This window comes from Vitis riparia, chromosome 4 (genome assembly GCF_004353265.1).
Source record: "Vitis riparia cultivar Riparia Gloire de Montpellier isolate 1030 chromosome 4, EGFV_Vit.rip_1.0, whole genome shotgun sequence".
NCBI classification, from domain to species: Eukaryota; Viridiplantae; Streptophyta; class Magnoliopsida; order Vitales; family Vitaceae; genus Vitis; species Vitis riparia.
In genome coordinates this window covers 16,962,772-16,982,944 of record NC_048434.1, presented here as the reverse complement: position 1 = coordinate 16,982,944, position 20,173 = coordinate 16,962,772, and the positions used below count along the sequence as shown (strand labels likewise).

General features: G+C 33.5%; 2 protein-coding genes across 3 annotated transcripts; both read right to left on the bottom strand.

The window, feature by feature from the left end:
* Positions 1 to 274: 274 nt before the first annotated feature.
* On the bottom strand, positions 275 to 3,873 carry LOC117912867 (protein METHYLENE BLUE SENSITIVITY 1-like). Of its 2 annotated transcripts, none has more exons than XM_034827632.1 (2): positions 3,469 to 3,873; positions 275 to 585 (listed from the first exon to the last, which is right to left on the bottom strand). In XM_034827632.1, the coding sequence occupies exons 1-2, from the start codon at positions 3,777 to 3,779 to the stop codon at positions 540 to 542; spliced, it is 357 nt and encodes a 118-aa protein (XP_034683523.1). In that variant the 5' UTR covers positions 3,780 to 3,873; the 3' UTR covers positions 275 to 539. The 2 variants fall into 2 exon arrangements, with proteins under 2 accessions (XP_034683523.1, XP_034683524.1); XM_034827633.1 differs by having other exon boundaries at positions 275 to 567; positions 3,469 to 3,870.
* A 5,397-nt stretch (positions 3,874 to 9,270) lies between these two features.
* LOC117912307 (tyrosine-protein phosphatase DSP3-like) lies at positions 9,271 to 12,502 on the bottom strand. Its single transcript, XM_034826845.1, has 5 exons — positions 12,176 to 12,502; positions 11,194 to 11,287; positions 10,494 to 10,551; positions 10,328 to 10,371; positions 9,271 to 9,845 (listed from the first exon to the last, which is right to left on the bottom strand). The coding sequence occupies exons 1-5, from the start codon at positions 12,325 to 12,327 to the stop codon at positions 9,585 to 9,587; spliced, it is 609 nt and encodes a 202-aa protein (XP_034682736.1). The 5' UTR covers positions 12,328 to 12,502; the 3' UTR covers positions 9,271 to 9,584.
* Positions 12,503 to 20,173: the final 7,671 nt, after the last annotated feature.

Sequence of the window (20,173 nt, the reverse complement as noted above, 5' to 3'; positions counted from 1 at the left end):
ACATCGCCCTGTGTGACCTACGACCAGGACTGCCAACCCAACAAAGTTCACGAGTCTTCATGCAAAGTACCTCACCGAAGACCTACAAAATTTGAAGCCTGCCTTCCGGAAAAATGCAGGATAGGTTAGGTTAGCCACAACCACACCCCAAATGACCAAACAACTTCCTAGTTATCACAATCTGTATTTCTCCTATGTTCCCCGTATCCAGGTTCAGTCAAGGGAAATTGGCCCCAATTAATAAAACTAGCTGCTGACACAATTATCCTTACTGTATTATGCACAACAAAAACAATATATTAACTAGCATTGCCAAATCCATGATTTCATCAACTACATTCTGATATTTTGTTTTTCCCTGATAGGCCAACAACATACTGATAAACCTTCGGGTCATTATTTCCATTTCTCAAACACACCACATCACCAGAATCAACTTCAACTACATGAGAATTCCTTGTGGGGTGATCACAGTCACATGTCAACCAGACAACCCATCAATGATTCCCTGATTAGAGTCTTCAAGATACCGTCAAAGGCTATATAGGCTGGCTCCCGGCAGTGTATCTGTGCTCATAAAATCCACTAAACAGGTAAATGTTGAGAACTAGAGTTTTGATGAAATTAAATTAATAAAACATAATATTCAAATGATGTACTCATTATAAAACCCACAAAATGAACTAAACTTTAACTATAATCTTAAGTTCCAAGTTCAAGTTCAAGTTCTGCCCAAGTAAGAATATCTGTATTATCTTCTGGTGGTCATGCGAGTATGGCTTCATTTGAAGTTCTAAATTTTCAAGTTCATTATCATTCAAATAAAACCTATGTCACTTCATATCACTTGAGCTTCAATACTCCACATGTACATTCAACAATTTAACATGTTGCCATACAAAATCATTCTCTCTCTCCAATTCCCATTTGTCCCCAACTTTTTATTTGGAGGGGAAAAAGAAAAGAAAGTGGAAGGACAAAATGACATTGGACTCTGTAGGTATATTGTTTTGGCACACCACATGAACTAATATATGATCACCACACATGTAATTAGCATGACACTTGAACTCATTCGAAACATGGTCAATTCATCAAGCAGCACAATTCATAAAGCTCCATTATCCAGGTCTACTAGTAGTTGACCCTATATACATATATACACATGCAAAACAAAAATTCATTACTAACAAGTTAGAAGTACAATTTATGGCCCCCCTAATATCTCCATGGATTTCTCTCATTTATGTCACCTGAGCTTCTGAATGCACAAGGAATCATAACTCCACTTCTCCAATATGAAAAGGATGACCCTCTATCTCAGTTATGCCCTCTAATGGAGTCAGTGAAAGGTAGCTTATTTCTCAACGATCAATCTCCAAAACTCCGAAAGCAGCTCTATCTCCATGAATCATCATTGAACATGCTTTCTAGACAGCACCCTACCATTAATATTATTGAGCTAGTTGAAGGCAAGGTTCAAAAGGTCCTATACTGCATGGACTTCTATGAGGGGACTAACCTTTCAACTTCCAAAACCTTGGGATTGACATGGAGCCTTTGGCTTTACAAGAGGCTCACAAAAAGTAGGAATATACCATATGCATTTCAAAACCATCTTCACTGATTTGAGAGAAGAGGAGGGTAAACAATGTCTGGGGGACACATGTCGAGGCAAGTGGATTTACAACATGATAGAGCATTCACCTCACTCATAATGTACCTATGAGCAAGGTGAATGCCTACATCCTGAAATGGATAGGAAAACTTCCCTTGACATGGACATCCAAGAAGTCCAAGCTTTTACACAAGAAATAAGCATCCACTTCCAGGTTGGCACCATGTCCTAGTAGGACAGAAAGAGGTCATGGCTATTAGAGCCACATAAAGATGAAATGACATGTGGAGCTCATTAGTAATCCCATGTGAAGTGGGGCTACTAATGACATGGCCTCTGGAAGCGCATTCATGTGTTCTACTGTATATATATTTTTTAGGAGCACGTTAGTACAAAAAAATTTTGATAGGCATAAAAAAAAAGTGCTAACACATGCTCCTATTGAATATATATTCTGTAGAACACATGTAGCCCACAAAGCATGTAAAGTCTATGCTAGTAAGAGGGGCATATGCACCAACCTATATCATATCATGCCACCTTGCTAACATAAGCCACACAAAGAAAGGAGCTAAATATCGGCGTTCAATTTCATAGTGACACTTAGACCTACAATTTTTTGACATGTATCCATTATGATGTAAAGGCCAAGTGGCACATAGATGCACCTCCAAAAATGCCTATCATTAGTAGTTGCAATTCATAAAAAGCCATTGATGGAGCATCATGTGTCATGATCTTTTGCTTTCTTTCCCATACTAGGACATGTGACAACCTAGTGGGATTGTTTGGATGTCCTATGGTGAACGCCAAATAAAATTCTCCCATACATCTCACGATGGAAGCATTTCACCTTGCTTAAAATGCAAATGAACGAGTCACCTCAACATGTTAATTGAGCAATGGTTGGTTTCTCCCCAACATTTATTAGTTGACTTTACCAGTTCCTTCCCACTCTCATGAACAGGGCAACCCCTTGGAAGGGGCAAGGGCCTAAGCCCATCCTTACTGAGATAAATACATCTCCTGCCTTTCCAAGGGCATAGGAATACAACACTGATATACGTTATACCTCCCCACATCAAGCGCGAAGCTCGAAGAACTCAAAAGGGCTTGATGTACCTAAGTGGCATGCTTGACCTGCTTTACTATTGAGCATATGAGATGGTTTCACAGTTTGAGAGACTTGGTTAGAGAAGTTAAGAGTTGCAACTTTTTAAATAACCAAGACATTTTTCAGCCAAATCAAACTGGAGGTTCCACACATCTTTTTGTTGTGGTTGATTTTCCTACCAAGGTCAGATTAGCTAGTGCCTTTTCTACCCTAGTTGGCTCTTATTCAAAACAACCCTCTAGCTAACAGGAAACACTGCAAAGATGGATTCTGATTTTCCTTGAATTAGAAAAAGCCTCTAGTTCAGAAACCCGTCCTCTGCATTCACCACTCCAGAACATTCAACTGCGGAAGGGCCTCCTACATCCCCTCCCGTCCTCCTCTACGATTTCCAGAAATCGAAACATCAAACTAAAGGAATCCCAAGCCCTAAACACAAACCTATCAACCAGATCTTTTGCTCATCAACAAGAACAATCCCACAACCTTTTCTTAACCATCAACAGAACAAAAAAATAAAATTTGCGGAGCTAAAGCACTCATATTATCATTATTCATATGATCCATAACACCACACTATTCCCACCTAAAGGATCATCACCACGTCTAATATACACACCATAACAACGCTTCATCACATCTCATAGATCCTAATCACCATCACCCATATCGATAAGCCACAGGACACAACATCGAACAGGAAAAAAAAGTTCGAAATCAGAGAAGCAAGAATTACTTCTTGAAGCTGCCACGAACCCCAGGGCGAGGCTTAGACGATTCGGGGACGGAGCTGGCATGGAGATTGGAGAGCTTGGCCTCGTCGAAAGGGACCTTAGGATGGCGAGCTTCGTGGTGGATTTGCATCGATTTGAGGTCGGGAGCGGTGATTTTGCAGAGAGGGCACTCGAGCTTAGCGTGGCCGCCCTTGTCGAGGCCGGAGCGGTCTGCTTGGCCGGCCTTGCCTCCGCCACGGTTGGTGGTGGCGGCGTCGACCTTAGCGGCGATCTCCTTCGCCGTGTGCTTCTTTGGTTTCGCTTTTCCGGTCATGCTCGGAGGTCGGCGGTCGGCGGTCGGTGGCTGATCGATATCAGAGGGGAACCCGAACCCAAACCCAAACCCTAGGTTTTCTTCGGAGAGGGTGCGGCGATGGGTGGGAAGATCTATATAGAGTATGATTGATGGCGTGTCACTCGTTGATTGCTTCAATTTTTTGGATATTATATATATATATATATATATGAAAAATTATTTTTATTAAAATCATTTGGAGGGATAGCAATGCAACGGACTTAGACGAGTCGTCGCGAGTATGAAATTTTTTCATTCCTAACGCGTTTAACTTTGTTTTGATTCTTGAAAAAATTTTAATTTTTTTAAAAAATTATTTTTGAAAAATTTAATTACATTTAAATAAATATATTTAAAAATTATTAAAATATTATAATTATTTATAATTTATTTTATTAAAAATTATTTTTTTATTATTACTATTATTCTTATATATTAAAAATAAAAAAATAAAAATTAATTTCATTTAATTTTTTAAATTAATTTTATATATAATCAGGATGAGACGGGGTAATACCCGAACTCACCCAAAACCTATCTTGCATTTAAAAAAAAAAAAATCTCAAATTTATCTTTAATCCAATTATTTAAATTTCAAATCCTTCTAATTAGGGGAAGAGAAAACTACCTTTCTTGTCATCCCTAATTATTTGCACTAATTTTTAATGTTTAGGTTTTATAAAGCTTGTGAAATTATTTTATTTAATTTTATTTTTGAAAATATATTATTTTTTGTGCTATTTGAGATCGATGATGTGGCTAAAATTTTTTAAATGGACACTTTTCAATCACGAGAAAAATGAATTTAATTCATTTGTTAGAAACTTTACTAATCTTCATGTGGATATTGAAAAATTTGTAAGAAAAGAAAAAAGTAAATAAAAATTCATTAAATCTCTTCTCTAAAATTATTTTTCATTTTCTTGTACACAAATGCAATCGAGGCTTCTTAAATTCAAATGACGTTGGTTCAGGCTAAAGTTCGAACAACTTCAATTTAACTTAAAAGCAAGTTTAGTATTTTGTAATATTTATAAATATATTATCCAATATAATAATTTTTTTATTTTATGAATTTTCTAAAACAAAAATATCAAATTTATCAACTTGGTTTTAATACATAACTTATTCAATATGAATACCCGAATCTAATCCAAATTTCGAGAAATAAGGTTGATTTCCACAAGTAACTTGAATCTAAAGTGGGGTTGTGTTAGAGGTAGGTTTAACGAATTTTAATTGAAAAATGGTGGGTTTACTTTTGTTCATGACCTTTCTCCCCAAGTGAGTAGGAAGTTCAATTTGACCAAACCCTCTCAATCGGTCAAGTTATTTATAAGCAATAAGAGGATTTAATAGATATATACTAAGAGAAGAGATAAAGAGGTGAGATACTCTTCATATTTAGACTTATTCTATGAAGTCTTGCTAATCCAATCGAAAGTAATTAGTCAAAAAGGGAATCAATTATATGTGTGACAAATTTTTAACAAATTTAATGTAAATAACGAGTATACAATTCACAAGAAAATAAGGAAGAGAGGAAGCGAGAAAGATGTAAACTCATTTATAGTGGTTTGGCAAACTTTCTTACTTCCACTTTCCTTTAATTTCAATCCCAAATTTGAGGTTTCTCTATATCAATAAAGTTTTCAAACCAAAGTCTTCAAATTCTTACAATTGGATTCTTCGACTCCAATGGGTCTTTAACAATTCCACTCCAGTGATCATTAACTGCACTTAAACAAATCCTCACAAGGTTTACCAAAGATGCAAAAGTATAAAACTCTCATAGTTTGAAATTTTGGCTAAAAGATACAAAAAAACTATAATTAAATGGTACACGAAAGGATTATACAAGTTTCTTGGACAAAGGAACACAAAAATACTTTCAAAGGCTCAAAGAATTATGAACAATGATTTGGAATAGTTCTCTTAGCAATAAATAAAGTGGTGAAGCATTATATAAGAGTTTCAACGAGAAAATGGTCATTAAGCATTTTTTATACTCTACCAATCAATCAGGTAGTAAACCACTCAACTAGTTGTTGAAGGTACAAAATATAATAGGTAACCATTGGGAAGCAAACAACTTTGATCGATTGAGCTACCAGTAGGCTAGCGCTCAATCGATTGGAGCTTCAAAGCTCCATCAATGGCTACTACCATTTGAAATTGCAAAAGACTCCTTTATCAATCAATGAATTTCCCTATTCTTTCATAATTTTGAAATCTTTCATCCTTTTTACTTACAAGCTTAGAGAAAAGTATGTTGGTGTATCTATTAAGAACTCATCATTGGCTACTTCCGATGCAAATGCTGGCAAGACCATTTGTAATCAATATAGAACAAATGACAGATCTCAAGTGTGGTATGACTATTGCAACAAACCTCATCATACTTAGGACGCTTACCAAAAGATTCATGGAAAACCAATAAATTGAAAAAACAACAAACCTAGTGACAAACCTAATTGTGTATTTCCTTCTATAAATTAAGCTAAGATGACTTCTTCAATAAAGAGCAAATGGATCTTCTTAAACTGTTGAAGTTCAATTTCTCATCTATTGCAGGAAAAGGCTTAAGAAAAATCTCAAAGAATATAGATCTTAAATCTATTCTCCATGCCCCTAAACTTGCCTATAATCTTTTGTCTATGAGTAGGTTATCCAAATATTCTAATACTTTCTTTCTTTGATTCTCATTGCGAATTTTAGGACTAGAGCTCAAGGAGGATGATTGGTGGTACTAAGATGATAGACGGTCTTTACTATTTTGATGACAACCTCTTCGGTAATAAAAAAAAAAAAAAGCTCAAGGTTTCAACAATATTACTTCAATTTCTGTTCATGAACAAATAATGTTTTGGCATCTTAGACTAGGACATCCTAGTTTTCCTAATCTTACACATTTATTTTATGTTTTATTTAAAATTTTGGATTGTTCATTTTCTTCAATGTGAGAGTTGTCATTTATAAAAAAGCCATCAAGTTACTTATATCTCAAAACCCTATCATGTTTCAAAACCATTTTATTTGTTTCATAATGATGTTTGGGGTCCTTCAGAGGCTACCACTTCATTAAGAAAAAAACAGTTTGTGATCTTTATAGATGATCACACTCAATTATGTTAGGTATATTTGATGAGTGAAAAATCTAAAGTGGAAAAATTGTTCAAAGATTTTTATAGTATGGCTGAAAATCAATTTCAAACAAAACTCGATATGCTTCACTCTAATAATGGAACAGAATATTTTAAGGAATGCTCAGGAAATTTTATGAAAGAAAAAGGTATCCAACATCAATCTATATGTCATGATACTCAACAAAATGAAATTAATGAGAGAAAATAATAAACATTTACTTGAAGTGGCTTATGTCATAATGTTTTCTGTGCATGTTCCAAACTATTTATGGGAAGAGGTTGTTTTAACATCATCCTATTTTATTAACAGTATGTCTACCTAGGTTTTAAAATATATCACACCTCTAGAGTGTCTCAGAAAACTCTCCCACTATCTAGAATCTAATCTAATTTGTCATAAAAAGTTTTCATCTACATTGTATTTGTTGACATACCTGGAAAATTTTGATCTAAACTTGAACCCAAAGCTGAAATTTGATTGATGGATTTTTGTTTTTTATCATATCAAAACCAAATTTATAACATAATTCAACTACACTAAAGTAACTTTTTCTCAATCAAAAATTGGCTTTCAACAAAAGTTATTGTAATATAGTGGTTTTAGGTATCATCCACTAAGATGACTTATTTTCAATAATTAATTCTTAAATGGGAAGAAAAGAAATGAATGTGATCAACTGAAAATGGATTGACAATTCATGATAAAAATGAAAATGGCAATGACTTCAAAATAGGAAGAACAATTCAATTTAAAACAATCAAATTTTGAAAGAAGATTAATATGAAAAAAAGCTCAAAATTAGGAATCTCTAGAAAATAATCTCTTATCTTAAGGGCCTACAAATTAAATATGAAGGACCATGAGGTTGTATTGTTATAACAAATCATCCATAAACATTACTTATAATCTGGTTCAACATGACTGGATAAAGCATGTTGAAGTTGATAGACACTTCATATAAGAAAAGTTAGAAAGTAGGTTAATTTGCACTTTGTTTGTGTCATTAGATAGACCACTTACAAATGTTTTAACAAAAGGTTTAATGAGCACAACATTTCAAGCAATTATAGGCAAGGGTTGGGCATAAATAATATTTATTCACCCGCTTGAAGAGGAGGATTAGAAATTTGAATTTTCATATTTGGGTTTCTTGTATATACTTATGTAATTGTATATAACTATAAATTAGATTAGGGAAGTTCATATAGCTGTAAATTAGACTAGGAAGAATAATCCTTGATTTATAAAGATGGTCTTACTTTATAGGGATTATTAATTTATTTTTTCCTTATTTTTTTTTTTAAATATAGGATTAGTTTATTTTTTTCTTTAAATTACTTTGTAAATATTTGATATAAATTAGGATTGTAACAACTAATTGAATTAGATTTTTTTACCACTTTCTCCCACATTTACCAACTTATTTCTCCTGTTCAAAGTTCTTATAAATAAATACTTTCTTTTTCTAACTATAATTCTTCAAGCGTACCATTAAGTCAATCTTACCTCTCTTTTTTTATTGTGGTAAGTGTTTTTCATATAAAATAAATTACTTCAGTATTTGTGAAGGTTTATTGGAACCACAAAAAAGCTTGAGATTGAAGCATTGAGGAGAGTGGATATAGATTGATTGCCGAAACATTATAAATGAAGTTTGCAATTTTTGGCTCATTTATACGTCTCAATTCTTTTTACATTTGTATATGCTAATTAATTGTTCTTAATTAATTTTTGAAAAGAAGACCAATATCTAATTCACCCCCTATATAACTAGATTTGAATTAGTTTGCGTTCACACATCTAAGCTACATTTAATTTTCCTTCATCACAAATTTCTTCCTATGATTACACCAAAGAATTTAGCAATTTTCCTTCTATGCTTGCCACAAAGAATTTGAATTTCATCACAAATTTCTTCCCATGGTTAGACCAATAAATTTAGCAATTTTCCTTGTCCTATGGTTGCCCCAAAGAAATTGAATTCCATCATAAATTTCTTCCCATGGTTGCCCCAAAAAGTTTAGAAATTTTCCTTTCATGGTAGCCCAAAGAATTTGAATCCTCATAGAAATTAGGTATTGACAAATTTGATTCTAAAAATATGGAGAGAATCACTTCTTTAAGGTAGTTCAATGATTCTTCAAAAGGATCTCTTTTTATATATAAACTATCAAAGTAAATTTTTTTTAGTTTGTTTCCAAAATTTAAACGATTTTTCTTAAAAATATTATAGATTAAAAGCATAATCACTCCAAACCTTCTATACAAAAATTAAATAAGAGAAACTAGAAAAAAAACACCATGTTTAAACCAGAGAGAGAAAGATTGAACTAGTTTTTTATTCAACTTGTTCTTCTTGTATATGGTATCAAAAAGAAAAGAAAAGAAAAAAAATGAACCATTTCTCAGTAACAATATGTGGTTTCTGAAACAACCACAAATATGAAAAACCCTAAAAAGGAATTAGAACAACCACCCAGTGACAAAAACCAAAAACAATGTAGGTAGTTGTGGGTTGAATATCAGTTACAGAGGGTTGCTTCTAAAGGGGGGAGAGAGATGAATGAACAAGTATTATATGTAATGTAACCTAACCCTAACCAGGAAATGTACCACCACCATCTTCCTCTTCTCCTGCTAAATTGAGGCTAACCTTGCCTTATGCACATTCTCTTCTCCTCTGTAAAGCAACCTCCTCTTGTTCGACCCATACCCTTGGTACCTGTAGATGATGCTGTAAAGGCTTTGCCTCATACTTAATATGTCATATGTCTCGATGAACTTCATATCGTTGATCCTCGATTTTGCTCCTGCAAAGCGCTGGTACTCCTCAACCACAGAAGACAAACACCAATTCTGCAATTTTCTCAAACAACCCACAAGACAGCCTGTCCGGTGCTGCAATTCAAACGTACAGAACCTAATGAGCAAATCATTCAATCATATAAACAAGAATTCAAATAATGTAAGAATGAAATTGCAGGGTTCTTAGTTCTTCCTGTTTCTTTTTAACAGTCCATGATGGTCAGATAGATGAAGTGGTATGGCATTATAACATGGAACGATACTATTTTGTGCTGCAACAACCTTCATCAATTCATTCTTGTGGAATTCCAATGAAAGCTCTATTTTTTTCTTTAAAAAATGAATGAAAGTAGTAAATATAGATGATGTGGGAAGAGGATTTTTTCATTCATGATGGCACCCTTTTTGAAAACCAATGCGTAACTTGATCAACAAAGGGAGGAATTTGAGACGATAATTAGTCCCATGAAATCTATGAGGTTTAATATTCAAAAAAAATAAAAAATAAAATAAAATAACTAGGAAGACAAAGATTTAATTGCTGATAAAGTGAAGGCCCAGAATCTGCAACATACCTTTCCGCGTTTGCAATGGATCAGAATGGGATGATTTCTCACATCTGCAAACACCAAAAGAATCGAATATCAGAACAATAAAAAAGAAAAATAATAATGCTGAAGAAAAGTGTAATCTAACATTACAAAAGTTAAATAACTGAATGGCCAGTTTATAACATAGTACCCATTAAGACTTTCAAAGCCTCTGAGATGGTATCCGTGGACATAGCCACAGGAGGCTCCTGCAGATGGCAAATGTTCATGTTGTAATTAACAAAACAAAGAGCAGAGAACAAACGATGCAATCTAACAAAATCATCGTGTTTAAAAACACACATCATGTAGAGTTTCCTGTATTTCTATTTAATGATCAGATCCATCAGATCATCAACATCGCCCATCACAAAACTCATCCATATTTCCCAATGTATCATCATCTTAATCACAAATCATAAGTAGTCAAAGTAATCCAAAACAAGGAAAACTAAGAATATGATGCATTCATATGGCAATCACATCAAATGCTTAAAACCTTATTTTTTATGATAAAATCTCCAAACTCTCCCCAAAATCACATACCAGAGTGATTTCTTAAAAGGGGTTCTCTCTACATAGGCTAAACTTAATCGGGAAGAAAATAAGTTTCTTCAAATTTTCAGCTTATGAAAGGATTGTTCAAGTTGAAAAACCTACCTATGATCCAATGATATAAGTCGTTTTTTCCAGATAGTATGCTTTAATATACCGCCCTCTAGAAATAACCTGGTTTCTATAAATATCTTACATTCTTAATATAACAATCACCCTATCAATATTCAGTCTTTGCTATAATTTTTTATATTCATTAGGATTGTAAGTGAAAAAAAAAAAAAAAAAAATTATACCTTCTTTCCTTCAATGCCAAACTGGAAGAGGCGGATATTCTGAGATTGAAGAAATTTGCAGTTTTCTTCCGGATATGGCTCAGGACACAAGTATCTGTTCCAATTCAAATCAAACCCAAAGTCATATATCAGTTGATTCACATTTCAATCATGTTCAAATTGATGTAAACAGTAATCAAATTTTGAATTACCCTTTGCTTGGCAGCCGAGAAAAGGTAGGAAAATTGAATAATAAAAGAATGGAAAACTTTGAATTTTGGATTCTATTTTGTTCGTTTTGACAACAGATGGAAAATAAAAGATGAGAATCTAAAACTTCCTACTTTTTTTTTCTTTCTCACTTTCTTGCCAAAAAAGGAAAAGAAAAAGACTCAAATTTGTAATCCTCCGTTTGGCTCCCCAGAAAAGTTAGGAAAATCAAACGTAAAAGAACATAAAAGGATGAGAATCCGAACTTCTTTTCTTTCGTTTTCTTCAAAAAGGACATTGATTCAAATCCGTAATCTTCCACCTGGTTTATATAGAAAGATAGGAAACAAGAAAAAGCAAAACAAGAGTCGCAATTTTCTTCCGTTGTCGTCGATTTTCTCGGTAACCAAACAGCCCATAAAACCTTTAGAAGGGAAAAAAAAATCCAAAAATTCTTTTTCTTTAAAAATAAGCATGAGCCAAATAAACACTCCGTTTGGTTCCCGAGAAAATCCACGAACCAAGCCCAAATCTCCTACATTCAAATCCTAGAACCCCATTACTAAAAACTGCAACAAAACAAGAACAAGAAGAAGCAGAAAACATAATAACATTAATAACAAAATAGAACCACATTAGTAAAACCTGCAACAAAACAAGAACAAAGAGAAGCAGAAAACACCATAACATTCATAACAAAATATTTCCTTTTCTTGCATTGTCGCCCATTTTCTCGGCAACCAAACACCCCAAAAAATATAAAAAATATATATATAGGATAAGAAATACCCACATGATGGATCGAAGATTCAGGGTTTCGAGGAAGGGGAAATTGATGGGGCTGGGGAGGCCAGATCTGAAGATGTTCTCTTCAACCATGGAGAAGTTGGAGGGAGGGACATAAACGGCGTCGTTTGCAACGCCATTTTCCAACATCAACCCCATGGCAGGATGAGAAAAATTTGTATAATTCTTGACACCAAAGCCAAAATGCAGACGCAAAAAAAATCACAGAATGGGGGGAGATTTAAGCTTGTAGGGTTTAAGAGAGAGAAAAGGAGAAAAATCTAGAGAGAGAAAACAATTCTATGGGAATTCAGGAATCTGTTTTCGTTGGGTGATTGGTATTTTGGATTTTTATAGGTTTAGTAATTAGGAAAATTATAATCCCATTCAATTCAAAGTCCAAAAAGTGTGGCCACTTCCCCCACCCGGGCCACCCCTATTTTTTTAGGGTTTTTTCTTCTTTTTTTTTTCTGGTAGGGAATCTATTTTAATTTAAAATTCACAAATAGCCATTCCCATTTACAATATTCTTAATTTTTGTTTGGCAGCGATTCCCACAATATTCTTAAGACATTCATTAAAAAAAAAACATTTTTAATTTTTTTAATACTTTAAATTTTTTTTAATAAGATCACGATTGTTTCCTAAAATCATTCCTAGACGAGCTCTTAAACTACAAGTTCAATTAAATATATATTCTTTAATTTAATTTTTTTTTATATTTGGCATATTATTTACCTTTAATAATAAAAGTTGATTTAAAATCTAACATTAATTGGTTAAAACTTTTAATATTTCTAGAATTAAAAGTAAAATAAATAGAATCTCATTCAAACTTTATCTTGGTGTCAATCTCAGAAATATTATCAACTTGTTTTTACTTTCTAAAAAAAATCAAATATCTTTTTATTTAGTCAACATTTTCAAAGGATATTTATTTAAAAATAAATATATTTTAATGATTACAAAAATACTTATAAATACCCATTTGTCCCAAATTTAAAATATCAATAATTTAATTAAAAAAAAAAATTGAACACATTGGTGGGCTATGATGGGGGAGGATAGGATTAAAAAGAGGACAAAGTCAAGGATGAGTGAGAGTAGAATAAGCCTTTGGGAATTGGATATTTCCATGAAAAAGGGGTGGAGGGAATCTAGAATTCAAAATTCAACAAAGGTTCTTTGGACCTAGTCTTTGCATGGGAGTGTTTGGATACTTTCCTCTCTCCTCTCTCCCTCTTTTTTGTCCCTTTATATGAAATTGACATGTGTTTGGCTGCCCTTTCAAACCGCCCATTTTTGTCTTTTGGTCATTATCACATTATTTTGGGCTGCTTGGTAAAAAAGTTGTTCCACCACTCTTTTATTTATATAATTTAAAATATCAATAGAAAATGTTATGTTATACCGATACTTAAGGAACAAGGAATTCATATTGTCTAATAAAATATAAATATATGAGAATGAGGTATAACGATACAAATTAATAAATTTTTAGATATAAATAATAAAACTTAAAAATATGTACATGATATCATTGTTGGCTTGTGAAGCCTAAATCAGTTTTACTACGTTTTACTTGAGATGTCGGGGTTAAGTAACTCATGAGGGTCGAGCTCCTAAATGAGCTCACATGGTTGAAGGGGGTAGCCTCATGGAGAAAAAATTTTATATAATGATTTATGAGTTTACCCTGTATTATATATTTAACCCTTTTATGTTTAGGGTTTTGGTTTTTTCAAAGTATGTCGCTGTAATTAAAGATGTGTTTTTCGAGAGGTTCATCATTGTAATTCTTCTCATTTGTTTTGACTAGTGGATTAGTGGATTAGTAGATTAGTGGATTGCTGAATATGAGAATCACATTGATCACCTTAATCGTTGAACCACGTTAAAATTTTTATATTTTTCTTTATTTATGCTAGTGCATGTATGTGGACACTTCAATACTATAGTCAATAGATTCCATCGAAAAAGGTATTACATATGTATTTAAATCTCGTTACTTCATATTAAATCTAATTACTTTATATTAAGTCTAATTTGTATTAAATCTTATTCATTGTTTATACCTTAATCATCTAAAAGTTTATTTAATAGTGATTCTAAAAAACACTTTTAATATTTCTAATACTTAAAAAACTTTTAGAGACAATTATATTTTAGAGGCGGATAAGACTAATAATGGGCCTAAGGTCCATAAAATGCGTAAAATTCAACTTTCACCAACATTGTTTATATCTAAAAAAATAGTTATTGCCCTTTTTCAAATATATGAAAATTACATTTTAAAATCCTGTTATTAATATTAAATTTTAATGAAATTTTTATTAACTACTTTCACCAACATTACTAAAATGTCATATTATTAATAATAAAATATAATAGGAAAATAAAAATAAAGCCAAAAATAAATTTAAATTATACAAAATATTTGTTTTTACTTAAAATTTAACTTATTCAATTATAAAATATAAAAATTAAAATTAAAAAAATATAACTATAAAAGTCTATAATATGTTTATTGTGCTTTCATTTTTCAAAATTTTTTAATAAAAAAGAGAAATAGAAAAATATTAAAATATTTTTAAAAAAGAAATTAAAAAGGTGAAATAAATGTGAAACTTGGAGTTTAAAAGGGAAGTAAAATAGTAAAAGTAAAGAAAAAGGGAAAAAATATATAAAAGTAAAAATACAAAATTATCTCTAAAACTATTTCCTAAAATTATGGTCAAACAATTCATAAAATTTATTTCAAATTTCTAATAAAATTTTTAGTGATAATTATTTCATTACTAGAGTCTAAAAATAAAAAATTATCTCCAAACTCAAAACATTTAAACCATTTTTTAAACCAAATTTTTGTTATTAAAAGGGTTATTGAAAACTCATTCATCATTTTTTTTTTTTATCTCATTTTAACAAAAATACTCTCATTTTAAAATTTATCTAATTTTAATTCAATCATTTATACTTGCTCTTTCATAGTTTTCTTTATATATATATATATATAAAGTTTGCCAACAGTATAAGTTTATATAAAAATACTAATTAATTTTAAAAAATACAAACTAATGAAATTTAAAACCAATGAGAATTAAATCTACATGAAATTTGCATGTATAAGGAAAAAAAAAACTTCCACAAATATCAAAAGAAAAAAATGTTAAAAAAAGACAATGATGCGGAAAATAATTAATTAATTATTTATTTATTTAAAAAAGGCACCATGGCCGCCATGGGTGGCTGTGCTTGAAGAAAACCTTGAAGACAAGAGATAATGCCCATAGAAAAAATATTTATTTATTTACCATTAACAAAATAAAATAAAATAAAAGGCACCATGAGTCATGGGTGGCTGCTGTGTGCTGAAGAAAACCATTGGCTGCTGTGCTCTTAAGGAAATCTCTGTCATCTGGTTTTCTTCGGAGACCATGGCAATCTGCGGCTCCCACCTTCCCACAACGTTAATTTTTTATTTTATTTTTAATTAATTCTTGTTGGGAACGATAATGGCCACAAACATGTAGTGGTAGCTATAACCTGCAATACATAAAATTAAAAATAAATAAATAAATAAATAAAAGGTGTTGTATAGCTTAATTGAGGAATGCTGACTTAGCAACATGCTTTATTTTTAATTAATTAATAATTTAAACTCTGTTGGGAACGATAATGGCCACAAACATGTAGTGGTTTTTTGGCTGTTCATTGCAGTCATTTTGGACGCGTGTCATCGGTTTTTTATTAAATGCATGTAATATTTTTGGTCAAAAATTTCTTTAAATATTCAGATATTTTGAATGAGAGAGGAAGATATGGGAAGTATTCAATGAAATCTCTTCTCAGATAAATAAATTTGTTTTAAAATCAATGGAAAACCGTTTTTATGAAATATCCCCAAGAACTTTTTTTCGATAACTTTAAAAATATTATCAAATACACTCTCTCTCTCTCTCTCTCTCTCTCTCTCTCTCTCTCTCTCTCTCTCTCTCTCTCTCTCTCTCTCTCTCTCTCTCTCTCTCTCTCTCTCTCTCTCTCTATATATATATATATATATATATGTATCATTATATGTAATAATATTCATTTTCGTTTTAAATTTTTTTAAAAATATATAAAATTTTACTATATCATATACTTTTGTATTTTTAAAAAAATATATAAATTTTCTTTTATATTGTTGTTGAAATATTTTATTATGTAAATTTTGATATAAATATATAGAAATTATTTTTAAAAAAATTAAGATTATTCAACCCAACCAGGTCTAATCTAATCAACCCAAGTCTAAATCCGAACTTAGAGAAATTAGGTTAAGTGTTGAGTTCCAATTAATTATTTCTTAAATCATATTGGACTTGAATTAGGCATTAATCGAACCAAGCCCTTAACTTACTGCCCTATAATTTAATATAAAACTAAAAAAAAAAAAAAATGTTATGAAAGCCTTCCTTTAACTTATATTTAATAAAAGGTTTTTTTTTTTTTGGAATATTATTAGTGCACTTTGAACAAACTTTGAGTGATGGGATAAAACTCTCCGCAATGGGCGAAATGTTATAAGTAATAATAAATATTAATATTTTTATTCAATTAAAATTTATAAAAATATGGAAACTATCCTTATATTTAATAAAAATATTTTTAAAATAAAATTCTCAAATAAAAAAATTTTTATTACAATTTTTTTCACATAAATTTATGTTTTAATTTTTTTTGGATAGAAATGGAAATAAAATTATAATATTAATTAATATTTATTACTCACTAAACAATTCTGCATTTTTAAAAAATTATTAATTTATGAATACCACTATGTAGACCTTTATTTAGAAGACCATTCTTTTGCTCCCATTTTCTTTTACCAAATAGTAGAGTTTTGAGGAGCATGTTGTCACAGAATGCTTCAAATAAGCCTCCCCATGGGTATATATAGAGTCCGAGAAGCTTCTGGAGACTCCTGAAGCCATCTACACTAAGCCATTGGTGGGAATAGTGTGAAAGGTTCTAAAAATGCCTAGAGATGTCCATACATCTCTACACTATGAGAAGACATGAGAGGAGTCTAAGACTTTTTAGAGAATTTTAGAGATCTCTTGTATATTCTTGTACATATGTTTATATATAGAATTATGTAGGGTGTTCTAGAATCTTTTTGATTTGTAAGGAACCCTCCAAGGTTTTAGAGAGTTCCAATGGTGTCTATAAATAGGTGAGGGTCTCATTTGGCCAAGACACCACCCAAGAACCTAACCAACCAAGCAAGTGAGTTCTCAAAGCACTTGTAAAAGCTTTCTTTGAGCAATAAAAGCTTCCATTCTTTAAGAGTTGCCTACTACGCCTTCTAAAGCTTCCGAGTTGTGAGCATCTTAGCCTAGCAGGTTAAGCATCTTAGCCTAGCAGGTGAAGCATTGGGAGTCAGACTGACTTAGCAAGATCAAGTGTCTTAACTTGTCTAAGTGCTGCACGAGCTTAGGAAAAGACTAAGTCCGTGACAAGTTGTATTAGAGCACGACTACGAAGCGAGCATAGTAAAGGAAGCATGTCGGGTTCCAACATAGAAAAGACAAGCGAGCAAACCCAGGGGACGAAGACCGAGCCTACTGCACAGGGCAGGGGTAGGAAGGATAAATCTCGTGATGTCGTTGCTAACATGGAAGCAAGGTTAGCTAAAGTGGAGCTAACCATGGCAGACACCTAGGAAGGGGTGGACTTGATCGAGCAAGGCATGGAGAAGAGCTTGGAGGATCTAATGGAGTATATCCAAGACCTTCGTGAGAGGATGATAGGCTTATAGGTTCAGTCGATGTCACACAAGGAGTTCATGTCCTTCCAAGACAAGGTCATAAGTATGTTTGCTTGTATAGAGTCAAGGGTGGAGGCCTTGGTTGCGTGCATGGAGGCCTTGGCTGCGCGCATTGAGGTCTTGGTTGCGCGCATGGAGGCCCGAGACCAAAAGGTTAGGTAGGAGTTAGTCATCTACAAGGCTGCTATGTCGGCACGAGTCATGGCCACACAAGAGGCATATAGGGTGGAGATGCCGAAGCCACAAGGGTTGAGTGGCAAACGAGATTCCAAGGATTTGGATAACTTCTTATGGCATATGGAGTGATACTTCGAGGCTATTGCATTGACTAATGAGGCAGCTAAGGTAAGAACTGCAACCCTCTACCTTACTGACACAACTACTCTATGGTGGCATCGGAGATTCACCGATATGGAGAAATACATTTGTACCAAAGAGACGTGGGAGGACTTCAAGAGGGAGATCAAAAGGCAGTTCTACCCCGATGATGTGGCTTACTTGGCTAGGAAAAACATGAGGCGTCTTAAGCACACAGGCTCGATACGCGACTATGTCAAGGAATTCTCTTCACTCATGCTTGAGATTCCTAACATGACTGAGGAAGAGTTGCTATTCAACTGCATAGATAACCTACAAGGGTGGGCCGAGCAAGAATTAAGGCGCTAAGGCGTTCAAGACTTAGTCACTGCTATGGCAGTAGTAGAGTCTTTAATAGATTACAAGAGGAGAGACTCCTCCAAGGTTGAGTATTTGGAGGATAGCCACGCCACGGGTGGAGGAGAAGAGGTTTCAAGGGACCACAATGTTCTTAAAATGGGATCAGGTAAGACTCTTAACGTCCGGGAAGGAATGGGTAAGGCGGAAAGGAAGGAGTTTACGTCTAAAGTCAAATGCTTCATGTGTGACGATCCACATTGGACACGGGATTGTCCAAAGAGAAAGACACTCAGTGCCATGATCGAGGAAAAGAAACAGGAGGACAAAGCACATATGAGCTCGATGCAACTGCTAGGTGCTCTCCAAGTTAACCTAAAGCCTAGTACACCTAAGACCTCCTTACCATCAGGGGTGCAAGTAAATGAGGCAAAATGGGACTGAGATAAGGTAGCCCGCACACACATGGACAAGGTCACTAAAATGTGAACTCAATGGGTAAGAGGAAGCAACACTCCAGGAACCGAAAGTGCAAGGGTTTGCATCCATCCGAGGCCTCATGGGAAAAAGGAAGTGAAAAATATCCTGGTTGAACGGGTTACCAGGAGACGAGGTGTTCCTCCTGTGATAAAGTATCTAGTCTGATGGAAAGGACTACCTAAAAGGCAAGTAAGCTGGGAACATGTGGATTCTTTGAGAAGGTTTTGGAAACATATCGAGAGGTTTCAAGAAAAGGAAACAACGGGGACGTCGACGGCATAAGTGGGGGAGAGTGTCACATGATGCTTCAAATGAGCCTTCCCATGGGTTTACATAGAGCCCAAGCTTCTGGAGACTCTTAGAGCCATCTACACTAAGCCATTGGTGGGAAAAGTGTGGAAGGTTCTAAAGATGCCTAGAGATGTCCATACATCTCTACACTATGGTAAAAGGCATGAGAGGAGTCTAGGGCTTTCTAGAGAATTTTAGAGATCTCTTGTATATTATTGTACATAGGTTTGTACCAAGAATTATGTAGGGTGTTCTATAATCTTCTTGATTTGTAAGGAACCTTCAAAGGTTCCAGAGAGTTCCAATGGTGCCTATAAATAGGTGAGTGTCTCATTTGGCCAAGACACCATCCAAAAACCTAACCAACCAAGCAAGTGAGTTCTCAAAGCACTTGTAAAAGCTTCCTTTGAACACTAAAAGCTTTCATTCTTTAAGAGTTGCCTACTATGCCTTCTAAAGCTTCTGAGTCGTGAGCATCTTAGCCTAGCAAACTAAGCATTGAGAGTCAGGCTGACTTAGCAAGATTAAGTGTCTTGACTTATCTAAGTGTCGCACAAGCTTAGGAAAAGACTGAGTCTGTGACAACGTGTTGCATTTAGGAGATGTTAGCAAATGGCAGCATGTTGAGGGAGTGAGGGATGACTTCCATAGGTGAGCGGGCTAAATGGAACACGTGGCCAATGACACTACTACCTCACCATGGTGGTGGTTAGGATGGAGATGTCTTTGAGCAAGGAACAATAGAATTGGTGGAGGTTTGCAAAAGAA